Source organism: Gadus macrocephalus, chromosome 22 (genome assembly GCF_031168955.1).
Source record: "Gadus macrocephalus chromosome 22, ASM3116895v1".
Classification (NCBI taxonomy): Eukaryota; Metazoa; Chordata; class Actinopteri; order Gadiformes; family Gadidae; genus Gadus; species Gadus macrocephalus.
Window position 1 is genome coordinate 4730858 of NC_082403.1, and position 14183 is coordinate 4745040.

The 14183-nt window shown below is 51.3% G+C and overlaps 1 protein-coding gene across 1 annotated transcript in view; it reads left to right on the forward strand.

The window, feature by feature from the left end:
* Positions 1–234: 234 nt before the first annotated feature.
* Positions 235–14183, forward strand: part of nfatc1 (nuclear factor of activated T cells 1) — a 17293-nt gene continuing 3344 nt past the window's right edge. The window contains exons 1-3 of the mRNA XM_060043226.1: positions 235–1096; positions 6018–6150; positions 9558–10163. Coding sequence (XP_059899209.1) covers positions 9572–10163 — 592 coding nt within the window. The 5' untranslated portion in view covers positions 235–1096; positions 6018–6150; positions 9558–9571. The remainder of the gene's footprint in view (positions 1097–6017; positions 6151–9557; positions 10164–14183) is intronic.

Here is a 14183-nt window from a genome sequence, read left to right on the forward strand (position 1 = left end):
TCCGGGTTCCAACCGACACACTGCATCCACACTTTAACGCTCGATTAAAGGGGCTTAAAGTGCTATTTTTTTTTTTCGTTTCATGGAATAAACTTTCAAGCGGGGGTGAACCGTCAACGATGCCTTCACCCACCAACAATGTCAGCTGTCGTTTCCTCTCTCTCTCTCTCTCTCTCTCTCTCTCTCTCTCTCTGTGTGTTGTTTTCACTTCATCTTCCCCATAACTATCCCCCCCCCCCCCCCCCCCCCCCCGGTCCTTCCCCGCTGCTTATAGAGTTATTAGTGAAATAGTGGCGTAAGTCAGACGCAGGAAATTACCTCATGGACCAGTGTGGTGGAGGCGGCGGCGGCGGCTATGATAGCCTGGCGATAGCCGTCAGTGCTCTGTCTCTCTCTCTTTCTCTCTCTCTCTCTCTCTCTCTCTCTCTCTCTCCCTCTTTCTTTCTCTCTCTCCCCCTCTATCTTTCTCTTTCTCTCCCTTTCTCTCTCTCCCACTTTCTTTCACTCTCTCTCTCTCTCTCTCTCTCTCTCTCTCTCTCTCTCTCTCTCTCTCTCTCTCTCTCTCTCTCTCCTGGAAGCCGTTCCTTCCTAGCCAAGTGCTGATGTAACAGATAATAGCGGAGACACATGACCTCATCCTCCTTCCTGGTTCTCAGAGGAGCTCCGTGGCTTGTGGGACAAGGAGAGATTAGACAGTCTGGTATAGAGAGAGAGGGGGGGGGGGGAGGGAGGGAGGGAGGGAGGGAGGGAGGGAGAGCGAGATGCAGGCTAGAGGGGGGATGGCACCAGGTTTGATCCCCGCAGAGAGTGAGGGAGACTCAAGGAGAGAGAGAGAGAGAGAGATGCTGGCTAACCTGTAGGCCTCCTTAAGCAAGAAGCCCTGACCAATACCTGCTCCCTAAAGACCTGTGTCTGAATAAGTTGCTTTGGATCAAAGTGTCTTGATTTGGTTTTATTAATTTCTCTGTGATTTGTTGCCTATGCTGTTTGTTTTCTTCAGTTTCTGTATGAAGTAAGTGTTTTCTCCTATTGGTTCCCAGATGGTCACCACGTATGGGAGGCGGAGGCCAAGGTGGAGCGAGATGGAGCCAAGCCTGTGAGTAACACCACTCTAAGGTCACCGTTCTGATTCTGATTTCTGATAACTCTTGATTCTAATTTCTGAATCTTGATTGCTGATTGTTACTTCGGAATTCTGATATCTGAATCCAGACTCAGATTTCCTATTCTGATAAAACGTTGATGGATATCCACAGGGTATAGAGACAATGGTTTATTCTGCACAATATTATTCGAGCTGAAGCTCTATTGTACTTTCTATGAACATCGATCCAACCAATACACAATACTCTCCCACTAATAATATCCTCAGACTTCTGTCTCTCTGCTCAGAAGTTCAAATGCGGGTGCAAAGAACACAAACAATGAATCACATCGCGTCCTCAGACAATTGTCTCTCCTCCCTCACGTTAAGCCTGAGGAAAAACTCCCAAACAGCCGCTGGGAAAAGGAATAAGACCTGAAGGAGGAATCGCATGAGAGAGTTGAGGAGTGCAAAACCTGATCTATTCACACCATGACACCGGCCCAAGAGTGAGAAATATGTGAACTCACAGAGGTCACCATGTGTCTGCCCTAAAGGTACAGCATTCTTTATTCGATTTTCTTTCGCTTAGTAAGAGTCAAAAGTGCTACGCTGTCACAGTGGAAAAACACTGCGACCCACAGAACACGAGATGGATCTCCACACACACTCAAAGGTAACTGAGCTGAACGTTGATGTGTGACAAAGTGTGTGACCCACATCGAGAACATCAGAGAAGGACATCACAGCCGGAAGAACAGGACAAAACACTTTCTTGAATAAGAGTAGCATCTGCGCAACATATATCAGCCACTACAGACCATTAATGCACACCATTACAGTACTAGTAAGGTGGGTATGGACATGGGGGGTATGAGAGCCCACCAAAGGAGTAACTAGCAGCCCAGCCAGAGGTGTCCTTCCCTGGCCATCTGTAAAGCATCTGTTCTTGGAGAGTGCACTGAGCAGTGTCCACCTGGGGCTAGCCCAGACGTTAGCCTCTAGCCCAGAGGCTAACCCATCCCGGACGCTAACTCCAGTCCAAATGCTTACTCTAGCCCAGACACAAACCCAGCCCAGGCGGTAACTCTCGCCCAGACAAAGGCCCAGGCCAGATGCTAACTCTAGCCCTGAGGCTAACTCTACTCAAGGTAGTAACCCTAGCCCAAGACGTTTAGCTTAACCCAGATGCTTACCCAGATGCTAACCTTAGCCAAGAAGCTAAGCCCGGACGCTAATCCTAGCAGGGCTAAAGATGGCCGACGGCCAGAGATAAAGCCTGTCTTTGTGATAGCATCTGTATTCCTGCAAGTTGAGTCCCATCTCAGCACATTCTTTGTCAGATATTGAATATAAATATTCATTTAGGAATATTTATTCATGTTTTTGTGGAGGAGGGGATGGATATGTGTGTGTGAGGGGGAGAGTCCTCCAGAGTTGATCCCTCAGCTGCTTGGAGCTCCAGTTTGGCCCCATCTCTCGTCCTGCACTCTTTCTCTCTCCTTGCATCTCTCTTTCTCTTCGTCTTCTCTTTTACTCTCCCATGAGGGGAGGGAGCAGCAGAGAGAAAAAATGGTCTCTCTACCTGTCTCTCCCCCTGTCTGTCTGTCTGTCTCTCCCCCTGTCTGTCTGTCTGTCTCTCCCCCTGTCTGTCTCTCACCCTGTCTGTCTGTCTGTCTGTCTCTCCCCCTGTCTGTCTCTCACCCTGTCTCTCCCCCTGTCTGTCTCTCCCCCTGTCTGTCTGTCTGTCTGTCTGTCTGTCTGTCTGTCTCTCTCTTTGTTTCCCTACATCCCTGATAGAAGGAACGAGTTAGAGAGCGTTAGAGACAGACAGAGAGAGAGAGAGAGAGAGTAAAATACAGATAGAGACAGGGAGAGAGAGCGAGAGAAGGGGAGAGAGAGAGAGAGGGGGAGAGAGAGACAGAGACAGGGAGAGGTAGAGCAGTGTGTTCTGGGAGATAGACGAGGGGATTAGAGCGTTTCTACATATGAAGTACTGCACCTGCTCCCCATGTCTGCTCACACACACACATACACACACATACACACACACACATACACACAGATACATACAAACACACATACACATACAAACACACATACACACACATAAACGCACACATACGCACAAACAGTACAAAAACACAAACTGACACGCACACACACACACACACACACACATACACATATGCTCCCCTGTCACACACAACGTACATGGAAAATAAAACCCAGTAACAAAAAAGTGCACGCAAACACACACACACAGACACAAATACACCGACACACAGACACACACAGACACATCAGGGACCCATCAGGGACCCATCAGGGACCCATCAGGGACCCATCAGGGGCCCATCTGTCTGCTGGGTCCTGGGCCCGGGGCTGCTGGCGGGGGCCCATGTTAAACACGGTCCGGGCCTTGTCTGTGATCAGCCCTGGCCAGGGCTAGCCTCGCTGCTACGCTACACAGCCTCCCAGACCTCCACCTCAGCCTTCCCCACCGGGAACCTTATCCCCAGCAAGCCTCCCCCTCCCTCCCTCCCTCCCGCACTCTCTCACTCACTCCCACCCACCTCCCTCTCTCCCTCTCTCCCTCCCTATCTCCGTCACTCTCTCCTCTCTCTGTCTATCCCTCCTATCCTCTCTCTCTCTCTCTCCCTCCCTAATTCTCTCCCTGCCGCTGTATCTTCCTCTCTCTCTCACTTCCACCCACCTCCCTCTCTCCCTCTCTCCCTCCCTATCTCCGTCACTCTCTCCTCTCACTGTCTATCCCTCCTATCCTCTCTCTCTCTCCCTCCTCCCTTCCTCACTCTCCTCTCTCCCTCAGTCTCTCGCCCTCTCTCACTCTCTCCTTCTCGCCCTCCCTTGTTCCCTCCTTCCCTCCCACCCTCCCTTCCTCCCTCTCCCCCTCCCTACCTCTCGCCCTCCCTTCCTCCCTCTCTCCCTCCCTTCCTCCCTCTCCCCCTCCCTACCTCTCGCCCTCCCTCCCTCCCTACCTCTCTCTCTCCCCCTCCCTACCTCTTGCCCTCCCTCTCTCCCTCCCCCCTCCCCGCTTCCTCGTGCTGGACAGGCCAACGCTCGCCAAGGAAAGGAGATTCACGAAAAACAAAGATAACAGTTAGATAAACAGACACACATTAGTTCAGTCTCTGGGATTTATGCTGTTTAAATGAGGAGCACATAAAAAGGCTAACTTTTGTTCACACCACTGTCGAGACGAATGATGCCATTTTTATGTTTTCACTCAACTGAACTCAAATAGAAAGCTTTTTTCCTCAGCAGAGTGGGAAAGAATATTATTGGATTTAAAAAAATTATACTTTTACACGCAAAGTCTAAGGGTTCAGTGCAGAACTTCAATGTTTTGAATTCAGGATTTATTCTAACTCAATTCCTTTGTTTAATTTTACTTACATAACTTGCGTTACTTTCTTTCTTTAAATTACTTTTGTTGTTTAAATACAATTTGCATATTAATAAGTATAAGTATTGACCTTATTCACTGTACCATTAGCTTTCTCTTTTCTGAAGGACTTTGAATGAGTTGACTTTTACTCTGAAAGCGGTGTGATTGAACCATCGGTCTGAGCATGCCCAGTAGCGGTGAAACAAACAGGGCGAGTGTGTCATCTGGCTTCACTTGTCTTGAAGAGGGCAGTGATTTAATAGAACGCGTGTCAGCTCTCACCCCTACATGTCAGCTCCGCCACTCCCCTGGGAACTCCAACACAGATAGACCACTTCCTCTCCAGCTACTGCACACACACACACACACACACACACACACACACACACACACACACACACACACACACACACACACACACACACACACACACACACACACACACACACACACACACACACAGACACACACATTCAGAGACATACCTGAAAACACATGTACTCTTTCACATGTCAAAGAACACGTAAATATCCGTATACAATTGAACATATGTGCAGCTTCTGGCTGCCAGCACGCATATGTATGCGTGCACAGCACGCACACACACACATCACACACAGTCACAAACACACACACACACACACACACACGCATATAAACACACACACACACACACACACCTGCATAGGAACTAACGCACAGAAACACACACACACACACACACACACACACACACACACACACACAGACACACAGACACACACAGCACCAAAAGCCAGTATCGGCGTATCAGCAGTGCTCATGCAGTATCAGTGTTATCTAAGGGCCCGCATTCCCTCAGCCATTAGAAAACATGAACCGAGGTGTTAGGACACACTGACGGCAGGCCCCCTGGTGGTATGCCGGAGCCAGCGGCTGAACTAAGCCCAGCGTGACCCTCTGTCTGGGAGCCATAAACTCTACCGACTCCAGGCAATCGGCGGGAATACCCACCGTCATTTATAATAAGCTCCCTTTACAGTCTATCTCTGGCTCCTCTCTCTCCCATCAGGGGGGAGACGTTTAGCTCCCCCGTTGGTCTTGACATCCCCTCCCCCCCCTCCTCCTGAACCCACATCCCCCCCCCTCTCCCCTCGTCCAAACGGTCCACTTCTGACCGCTCCTCCGTCAACCAACTGTCACTTTGGCGCGATGAAAGCCCTTTCAGTACCTCCTGCGACCACCCAAAGCCTGAGGACCTATCGTATCCCGCTCCCCCCCCCACTCCCCTCCCCCCCCCCCCCCCCCCCCCCAGCTTTTCCCAGAATGCTTCACGCCGTCAGCACGCTAAGCGCTTTCTTTTGAGTTGTTTTAAGATTCATTTGCTATACACTGCTAATGCTAATCTCTTTGTTCTCCAGGCCCCCCCCCCCCCCGTGTGTGTGTGTGTGTGTGTGTGCGTGTGCGTGTGTGTGTGTGCGCGTGAGAGAGAAGTGAAACAATGACAATGACAGCGTTTTATTGTCGACTGTGTTTGTGCATCAGACCTCGATCCTGGTGGAGGTCCCGCCCTACCGGAACCAGAGGATCTCCACGCCGGTGCCCGTCAACTTCTACGTGTGCAACGGCAAGAGGAAAAAGAGCCAGTACCAGCGCTTCACCTACGTCCCCGCCAACGGTGAATATGTCCCTCATTCCTACGACAGCAGAAGTCCTAAAGTACCGGGGTCCACTTCACTGCTCTGCGACCAAACTCTTCCCCTTCCCCTTGAAGCTATGCACAGTCCAAACTGATTAAGTGAGATTCACCCCCCCCCCCCCACATGGATTTTATTTTGCCTGGTGAAGACGCATTTAAAATAATTGTGGTATTTTCAGCAAAAGCTAGGTTCATAGTTATTATTGTCAGTGGCACCGAAGATGAACCGTGTGGTCACTCAGAATACAAGGAAGGCCCCCTTGACCTCCAGCTCACCCACTCTCTCATTAATACTTTCTCTCTCTCTCTCTCTCTCTCTCTCTCTCTCTCTCTCTCTCTCTCAAGCTAATTGGGGCAAAACTTTGTAAACACAGACGTTTTTTTTTTTAATCAACCGCCTCGTGTTCCTCCATGTGTCTGGCGGTTTTCTAAGGGAGGAACAAAGCAACGCTATTAAGAAAAGAACGGACCCATCTCCATAAAAATCTGTTATTTTTTCCATACCTGGACCTAGTGAAGGGACGCTGCAGTCAATTCACACAGGCCGATGGGTGGGGCGCAAGGCACCCTGGGAAAGGCCTGTTAACGTGTATAGGAACTCTATTGCCAAAAAAAAAAAACACACTCCAGAAAGAAGCGCCGCCCCGCCCACTGGGAGGCAGAAACCGCGGCTAATTGCGCTGCGGCCTGGGAGCTAGCATCCAGTGGGTGGTTCAAAGGAGGGATTCAGGCCGCGCTGGCTCAGCCTGCCTGTGGGCGCGCTCTCCGCTAGCGCTCCTGAGAAAGAAGGGCATTGTCTCTCCCCGAGTGCCAGGGAGCCGGGACCAGCCAGTCTGCTCAGTGTCTGCAGACATGGAGAGAGAGAGAGAGAGAGAGAGAGAGAGAGAGAGAGAGAGAGAGAGAGAGAGAGGTGGGGGAAATGGCATGATGCTGTGTCTGTTAGCTTCAGCACGGTCGAAAACGGGCTGCTCGTCTATTAGGTGAATTAAGGCCGGGCCCTGGAGTTGGTGAGGGTGTTGGTGACGCCCAGCTGATGAATGATGAGGGTTACCTTCTCCTGGATGACTAAAAGGCCTATCTGAGAAACATTCCTGTGAGATGCTTTGGATGAAAGCATCAGCTAAAGGAGTCAATAGAGTCCTTTAAGAACACTCAATAAGCTATATGAATGTCGGACTATGTTACACTAAATGCGTATGCACGACATTAGCATATTCAGTTATTCAGTGTTGGTGAGCTGTTCTTAGCTAAACAGGCTGTGTGTTTGCCTGGTACACTAGGGTCAAACACAGGCTGATCATCTCTTGGCTGTAGTACAGTCTCCAAAACCCTGAGTGGCTATTAGCGACATTAGCGTTGAGTGTCTATTCTCTATTTTTATAGCGCTATTCTGCTGCATTTAGGGCTAAGTGTGTATTAGCTATAGATTCCCTCAGCGTTGAGTGTGTATTAGCTCCAATCATATGAAGGTCTCTGACAGATCGAGTGGGCAATTAGCACAGCATTAGGTGCATAACGATTTCCCTGAGCCGCGATCATTCAGTCCTTGTGTTGTCTTTAAACTTTTGAACCTCGTACTTGTCCCAGGGACGCTCAGATATCTTCATGGCGGCAGTTGGCTCTTCTCTCTCGTATTGCGTAGCGCTCATTCACCCTCTCTGGGGTGTTGTGGCATCTTTTCCCGCTTATTTATAAACCTGTTGCATCTGTCGGCGGCCCCTCTGTGCCCCCTCTTGTTGGGCCATGAAAGAGTGTTGGTATTGATACTGGAGGTGCGCTTGTACTCTTGTACACCGTTCGACTCATGTGACCCAGGAGGACATGTTTTGGTGTTCCAGACCGTCTCACTCATTCAACTGACTTTACCCACATCTTAAACATGGTCTTTTTTACATTTACAGTTTGGGCATTTAGCAGACGCTTTAATCCAAAGCGACTTACAACGGTTCGCAGTAAACCATGCAAGGTTGACAGCCAGCTTGTAGAAAGCAGTTAGGGTTAGGTGTTTTGCTCAGGGACACATCAACACACAGCTAGGAGGTGCAAGGGATTGTACTCGCAACCTCCCGGTTTCAAGTCAACCCGCTCTACCTTCTGAGGTGTCCGCTTTCGCCACGCAGAGAACCCTGTCGAAGGCAGTTTTTTCTCTTTTGAGAAACAGACATATAACCCCAAGAGAGCTAAATCAAGTGAAGACCAACATCAGCAAGCGTCGATAAAGCAAAGAAAAACACAGACGTTCACAGTAGGCAGCCAAACAAATTCCAAGAAAATTCGACGGGATTGACAGTCGGAACAATAAAGTAACTGGAGTTCCGCTGCTTCAAGCTCATCCAACTTCCATCCGAGCACATGCTCCAGATTATAAAGCGTAAACCAGACACCGCCAGGTCATGAAACGCACACACGCGGTCCAGGTCAGCGTGCCGAGAGACCGGGGCTCAACGGCGGGGTGGAGACGGGGGCCGTCGTCTGGGCCGTCGTCTGGACGTTAAAGGAGCAGCATCGTGGCCGCTCGTTATTTAAGATTGATGTCTCGTCATAAACGCTGCGAGACCGCTGAGTGTCTAACATCATCTACGCTGGGATCCCGATGGGTGGCCGAGTCGTTGAGCACGAAAAGAAGATGATGGGAGGGAAGGATTTAGGATCATCCGGACTAGGGAAAGGTCCAGACCGATTAAATCACCGCATTCCTCCGAACTGTTCTAGGGTTAGCCCCGTCTCCAAAAAAATAATATCGATCGCATTTTCTTCTTGGTCAGTTAAAATCACATGGTTGAAAAAAAAAAAGAAAAAAAAAAAAGGTGTACGCGATGTCGCCGAGTTGAAAGATTTCCGTGAATAACTGTGACAGGTTTTAAAACAAGTCCCGTCCACCACGTCACCACCAAAGTGCCCTTAATCCATCATTTCGGTCGCCGCCAGCCGCCAGCACATCTTACACGACACGCCGACGAGGTCGTCAGCGGCGTAGCCTCGTCCAAACAAAACAAGGCCTCGTTTCTATGAGGGCAGCAGCTGGAGTCGTCCGGCGCTTGATGATTCATCCATTTATGCGTTTCCTTTTTTTTTTTTTTTCTTTTTTTTTTTTTTTTCTTCTTCTTCTCCTCTTCGCTGGGTTTGTGAATATGTGGAGCTGGGGCGGGCGGGGAGCGCGCGGAGCCCAGACACAGAGACTCTTTGAGCCGCTGTGTTTGTTTGGCCGTAGGTATCCAAGCCACGAGCCCACTCACTCACTCCCAGTGGCCTCGGGGAAGAGGGGTGGGGTCAGAGAGGGACCGGGTGAAGGGACGGTGGTGCTGGCGGTGTTGGTGGAGGGAGGGTGGGGGTGTTGGTGGAGTTAGCAACACATGTGTGCTCATCTTTTCTTCCTCCTCCGTCAGTTCCCACCATTAAGATGGAGCCACGGGACGACTACGACGCCCCCCTGCTGTGCGTCCAACGCGGCCCCGCCCTCCCGCTGAACCCCAAGCCCTACTACGCCCCGCCCCCCGCCATGATGAGCTCCGCCCCCGTGGGCCAGCAGCGGGCCCCGCCCTCCTCGCTCTCCTCCTCTTCCTCGCCCAGCACCAGCCCCAAGCTGCACGACCTCTCCCCCTCCACGCCCTTCCACACCAGGGGCCTCTCCCCCCCGGGGCCCCGGTCCCCCGCCGGGCCCCCCCACGTCTCCATCATCCAGGAGACGCCCGGGCGCTACTCCGGCTCCGGCCTCTACCCCCCCAGCAGCGCCTCGTCCTCCTCAGGGTCGCAGCCCTCCACCCCGGGCACCACGGGGCCCGAGGCCCCCTTCTCCCCTGGCCCCGCCCCGCCCTCCAGGCTCAGCCCCGCCGCCAGCCCCCGGGGCCCCCAGCAGAGCCAGCCCGCCAAGGGGCCGGAGCGAGGCCGGGCCCCCCCCCCGCAGGAGGGTGAGGCTGGAGGCGGGCCCCTACCGCTGGCCCTCAGCATCAAGCAGGAGCCTCAGGAGCTGGACCAGATGTACCTGGACGACGGTGAGTGGAGACGGGCCCCTGGAGGGCCCCATGAGAGGGCCCCCTGAGAGGGCCCCCTGAGAGGGCCCCCTTAGAGGGCCACTTAGAGGGCCACTTAGAGGGTCCCCTTAAAGGATCCACTTACAGGGCCCCCTTACAGGGTCCCCTTACAGGCCCCCCATAGAAGGCCACCTTACACGGCCCCCTTAGAGGGTCCCCTGAGAGGGTCACCCGTCAGGGTCCCCTTAGAAAGCCACCTTTCAGGGTCACTTAACAGGGCCGCCTAACACACGGTGCTCCATCAGATGTCTGCACCCTCTCCCTGTACATTTGGCTAAAAAACTCAGTTTTTCATGCTCCATGCTCTTAATACCTTTTGCAGACACTACACACAAAGAAGACACGAAAAACCGATTTAAACCAAACACCATACCTCTAATTCAACAGGCAGTTGAAAACAATCCTTGTATTAATATCTTCGCGTTCCTCCTGCTCCAAACCCTCCTGTGGCTCCCGGTGAGGTTACAGAGCTGAGGGTATGTTCTAGTAGACGTATCTCTATGTCTACTCTCTTCCCCTGACCGCCGTGGCTCCGGGCGGTGATTAGCACGCCGGTTAGCATCAAAGTCCCCCGGACGACCTGGCGTCCGCGCGCCGCCGCTAACAAGCTAAGCCCCAGAGCGCCGAGCCGGGCTCACCTCCGTGTGTACTTACCCCTCCTCAGACTGCAGCCGGGGGGGGGGTGAGTGCATGATCTCACCGTCTCTGGGTCTCAGCCCCCACCCCCGCTCCCGCTTGGCTCTGCGGTGGGGATAAATGACCCCCCCCCCCCCCCACACACACACCCCAGGGGTAGACCACCGCCCACCACCCGCAACCACCCACCCACGTACCCACCCAACGAAAACAAGGCCTGGCCCCCGAATCAAGGGGAGGGAAGCCTGGGTGGTGCAGATGAAGGGAGTGGGGGTGGTGGTGGTGGTGGAGGTGGGGGTGGGGGTGGGGGTAAGGGGGGCTCACCACTAGCTATCGGTGGAGAGAGCCGTTCTGAGCTTTGATCTGTGACCCACCTCCTCCCTTCCTTCTACCCTCTGCTGTTGGCCAATCTGGCCGGCGCTTCCCGGTGATGACGGAGGCCGTGGAGGTGGAGGTGGAGGTGGAGGTGGAGGTGGCGGCGGTTATGAAGCACTTCCTCCAGAATGTTGTGCGTTCGGAGACACTCTCTGAGACCCCCGTCTGGGTCGCAGAGAGAGAGGGGCGGCCTGCCTGCCTGCCTGCCTGCCTGCACGCCTGCCGGAGCCACCGGAGAGGCTTTTAATTTGAAGTTCGGCCCAGACTGCGGTGCCGCCATCGTCCCCGACCGCATCTCCATGCCGAATGCTGGGGGATGGCGTTTAAAGTAATGGATTAAGTGGAAGAATACATGTTGCCGTGCGGAGGAAGAAGGTACATTTCATAGGGCCGGCCTCCCGCTCTGTTTGGGTTGGCACCTCGGAGGGCCTCTTATAGCCCAGGGCTCCGGCCCCCGCTCCAGGCCAGAGCTGCTGGATGTGTTTCTTTAGGGTTATTTTATGGTTTCACTCAGGTGTGGTGAGGTCTTTGACTCTGTCTCGGTCATGGTCGTTATGGCTCTCGTCATGAAACGGGAGAGTCGCCAAACGTTTTTTCTGTGTGACATTTGTGTGTGTGTGTGCTTTTACTACAGCAGCTGTAAAACATTTTACACATTATTTCCGAATGTCATCTATGATTGATTGATGGCACCTTGAATGAATGCCTTGAAAGCTTTGAGAGCTCTTATTTTCTCCCGGCGCTGTGAAGTAACATCATATTTACGTGGCATAACAAGCATTGAATAAAGCACTCGAATGCTCTCCTTACAAATAACGTTAAATTATCTGTCCCGTTAGCCGTTAGCTTACAAAATCAGGACGGGAAGTTCCAGAACATTCTCCCTCTCCTTTCGAGAGCAAAACAGCTGACCTTTAATTTTTCAACATCAGCGTTATCTCACTCGCTCTGTTTTTTCCGACTAGTCCTCGTCCTCACCAGTGACCCCTTCACCCCTGCACTCATCTTTTTCTCTTCTACGTTATTTGGACACATTTCTTTGTCAATGGAAAGAAATAGCAAATCGTGTCTAGAGTTCACCCGTTGGCTGGAGCGAGTTGGAGTAGCTACAGGGTCTCCCCTCGACATCTCCAGGGGCAGAGGGAGATGGAGTCAGGCCTATAAAGTCTGCTGCTGACTCAAGAGTTTGTTTTATTTCTTCGAATGCTGCCATTTTGGCTCAAAGCAGGAGCCATACGCTCGACATCACAGGGTTCTGAGGTTTTGTTTCGGTAGTGAGGTAGGAAAATAATCTGGATGTTAAATAGAGCGAGTGAGAGCCAAATAGTATTTTGAAGTCGTATTTTTAGGGTTTGTTGTAATCTATTTTGATTCCTGCAGGGCACAGCAACCAACGCCAGAGATGTGCGTCAACTGCAGTGTTCTGAACACAATTTTCAATTACGGGGAAAAAACACCTAAACTAAATGGAATGGTCTTCAATCAAAGAATGGCATTGAAAAATAGATGGAATAATGAACTATTTAAAAGTAGTGACCATATGAGAATAGTAGCTAACAGATTCAAGGGGATTTTACGTTTTTTATCTCAATGCATTTCCAAACAGTAGCGATTAAAGTTGTTTTCATAACTTTCCATAATAATCACCATCTCCCAGTTCAATTTAAATAGTTATGCTCCCCGCAGACTACACCGACATTTCTTTCTTAACATTCACTTACGGCACACTCCCAAGGAAAGCTAGGATGAAAGCCAGTATAAAAATATATATTTTAAATACAACGAAATGTATTAAATCAATAGATGACTGAACTATAGAAATGCACTGAGGGACAAGCGAGCGGTAACTCAGTAGGTGCCTCGGCTACGCTCGCCAAGAGAGTCCCCCGGCCCCTGGACGGGGGCCTGTCAGGCCAATAAGCTGTTCTCGGCTCCCCCTTCCCCCCCCCCCGTCCGTCCGTCCGTCCGTCTCCCCTGTCTCTAGCCTCCCCCCCCCCCCGCTCCTCCCCCATTGTCTCCCAGCCTGTCCTTGATATTTATAGTTATTTATCGGTGGTGTACCTGGAGCATTGTGTCGAGAAAGGGGGGGGGGGGGGGGAGGGAGACGGGGGGGGGAGAGCTGGCGGAGAGAGAGAGAGCGAGAGGCCCGGTCGGTTATTACCACCGGATTGTGTTCGACACGCATTCAAACTCATCGTTAATGAACAGTGTCGCGCTCGCTGCTGCCGCTAAGCTAATTGTTTGGAGGTTCCTGGTTCGTCCGGGGTTTCCTGCCCGCCACACCAGGGGCTATCAGCAAGCGCCAGCTGTTGCTGTACTTTGGCTGCAGAGGAAGCAGGGTTTCTGGATTAGTGGATGTTGCCCAGTAAAAAAAAAATTGTCTTGTTTTTTCACGCTTGAGCGACGGTTTGTGAAGCCAGACTCGTAGAATAACAAATAGGAGCGTCCAGTAGCTGAGCGCTAACTTTGGCCTTTGACAGCGGTGGTGTTGACTGGTGTTGACACATATACGGGGAATTAATTTGCAGTGCTTTTGTCCCAATTCTTTGGATTTCCTTTTTGAGCAGGCTGTATCAATAAACAGCAACATTGAACTACATTACTATGATGTATGATTTCACATATAGCTATAATGTTAGGCTACCTAAACTGACGTTTTCTGATGTATCCAGAAAAAACACCACTTGTGGCCCTGTTAGCAAGATGCTGTTATAATAAATCTTGCTAACATAAATAGCAAGATATATTATCAGTGCTATTATAATGGTATAACCAGAACTCTGCAGAAATATTATTGTATTCATTTCCCCTGCATATGATCTAAGTCCTTTACCAAGATCAACTTTAATTTTTTTTTTTTTCATACACCGTTAGCGTGGCTGAGTAGCAAAGCAGTAGGCGTAGCATTGTATCTCTCGAGTCCCTCTTGGGCGAGTCAATCTGACCACCGCCTCCTGACACTAATGTGCT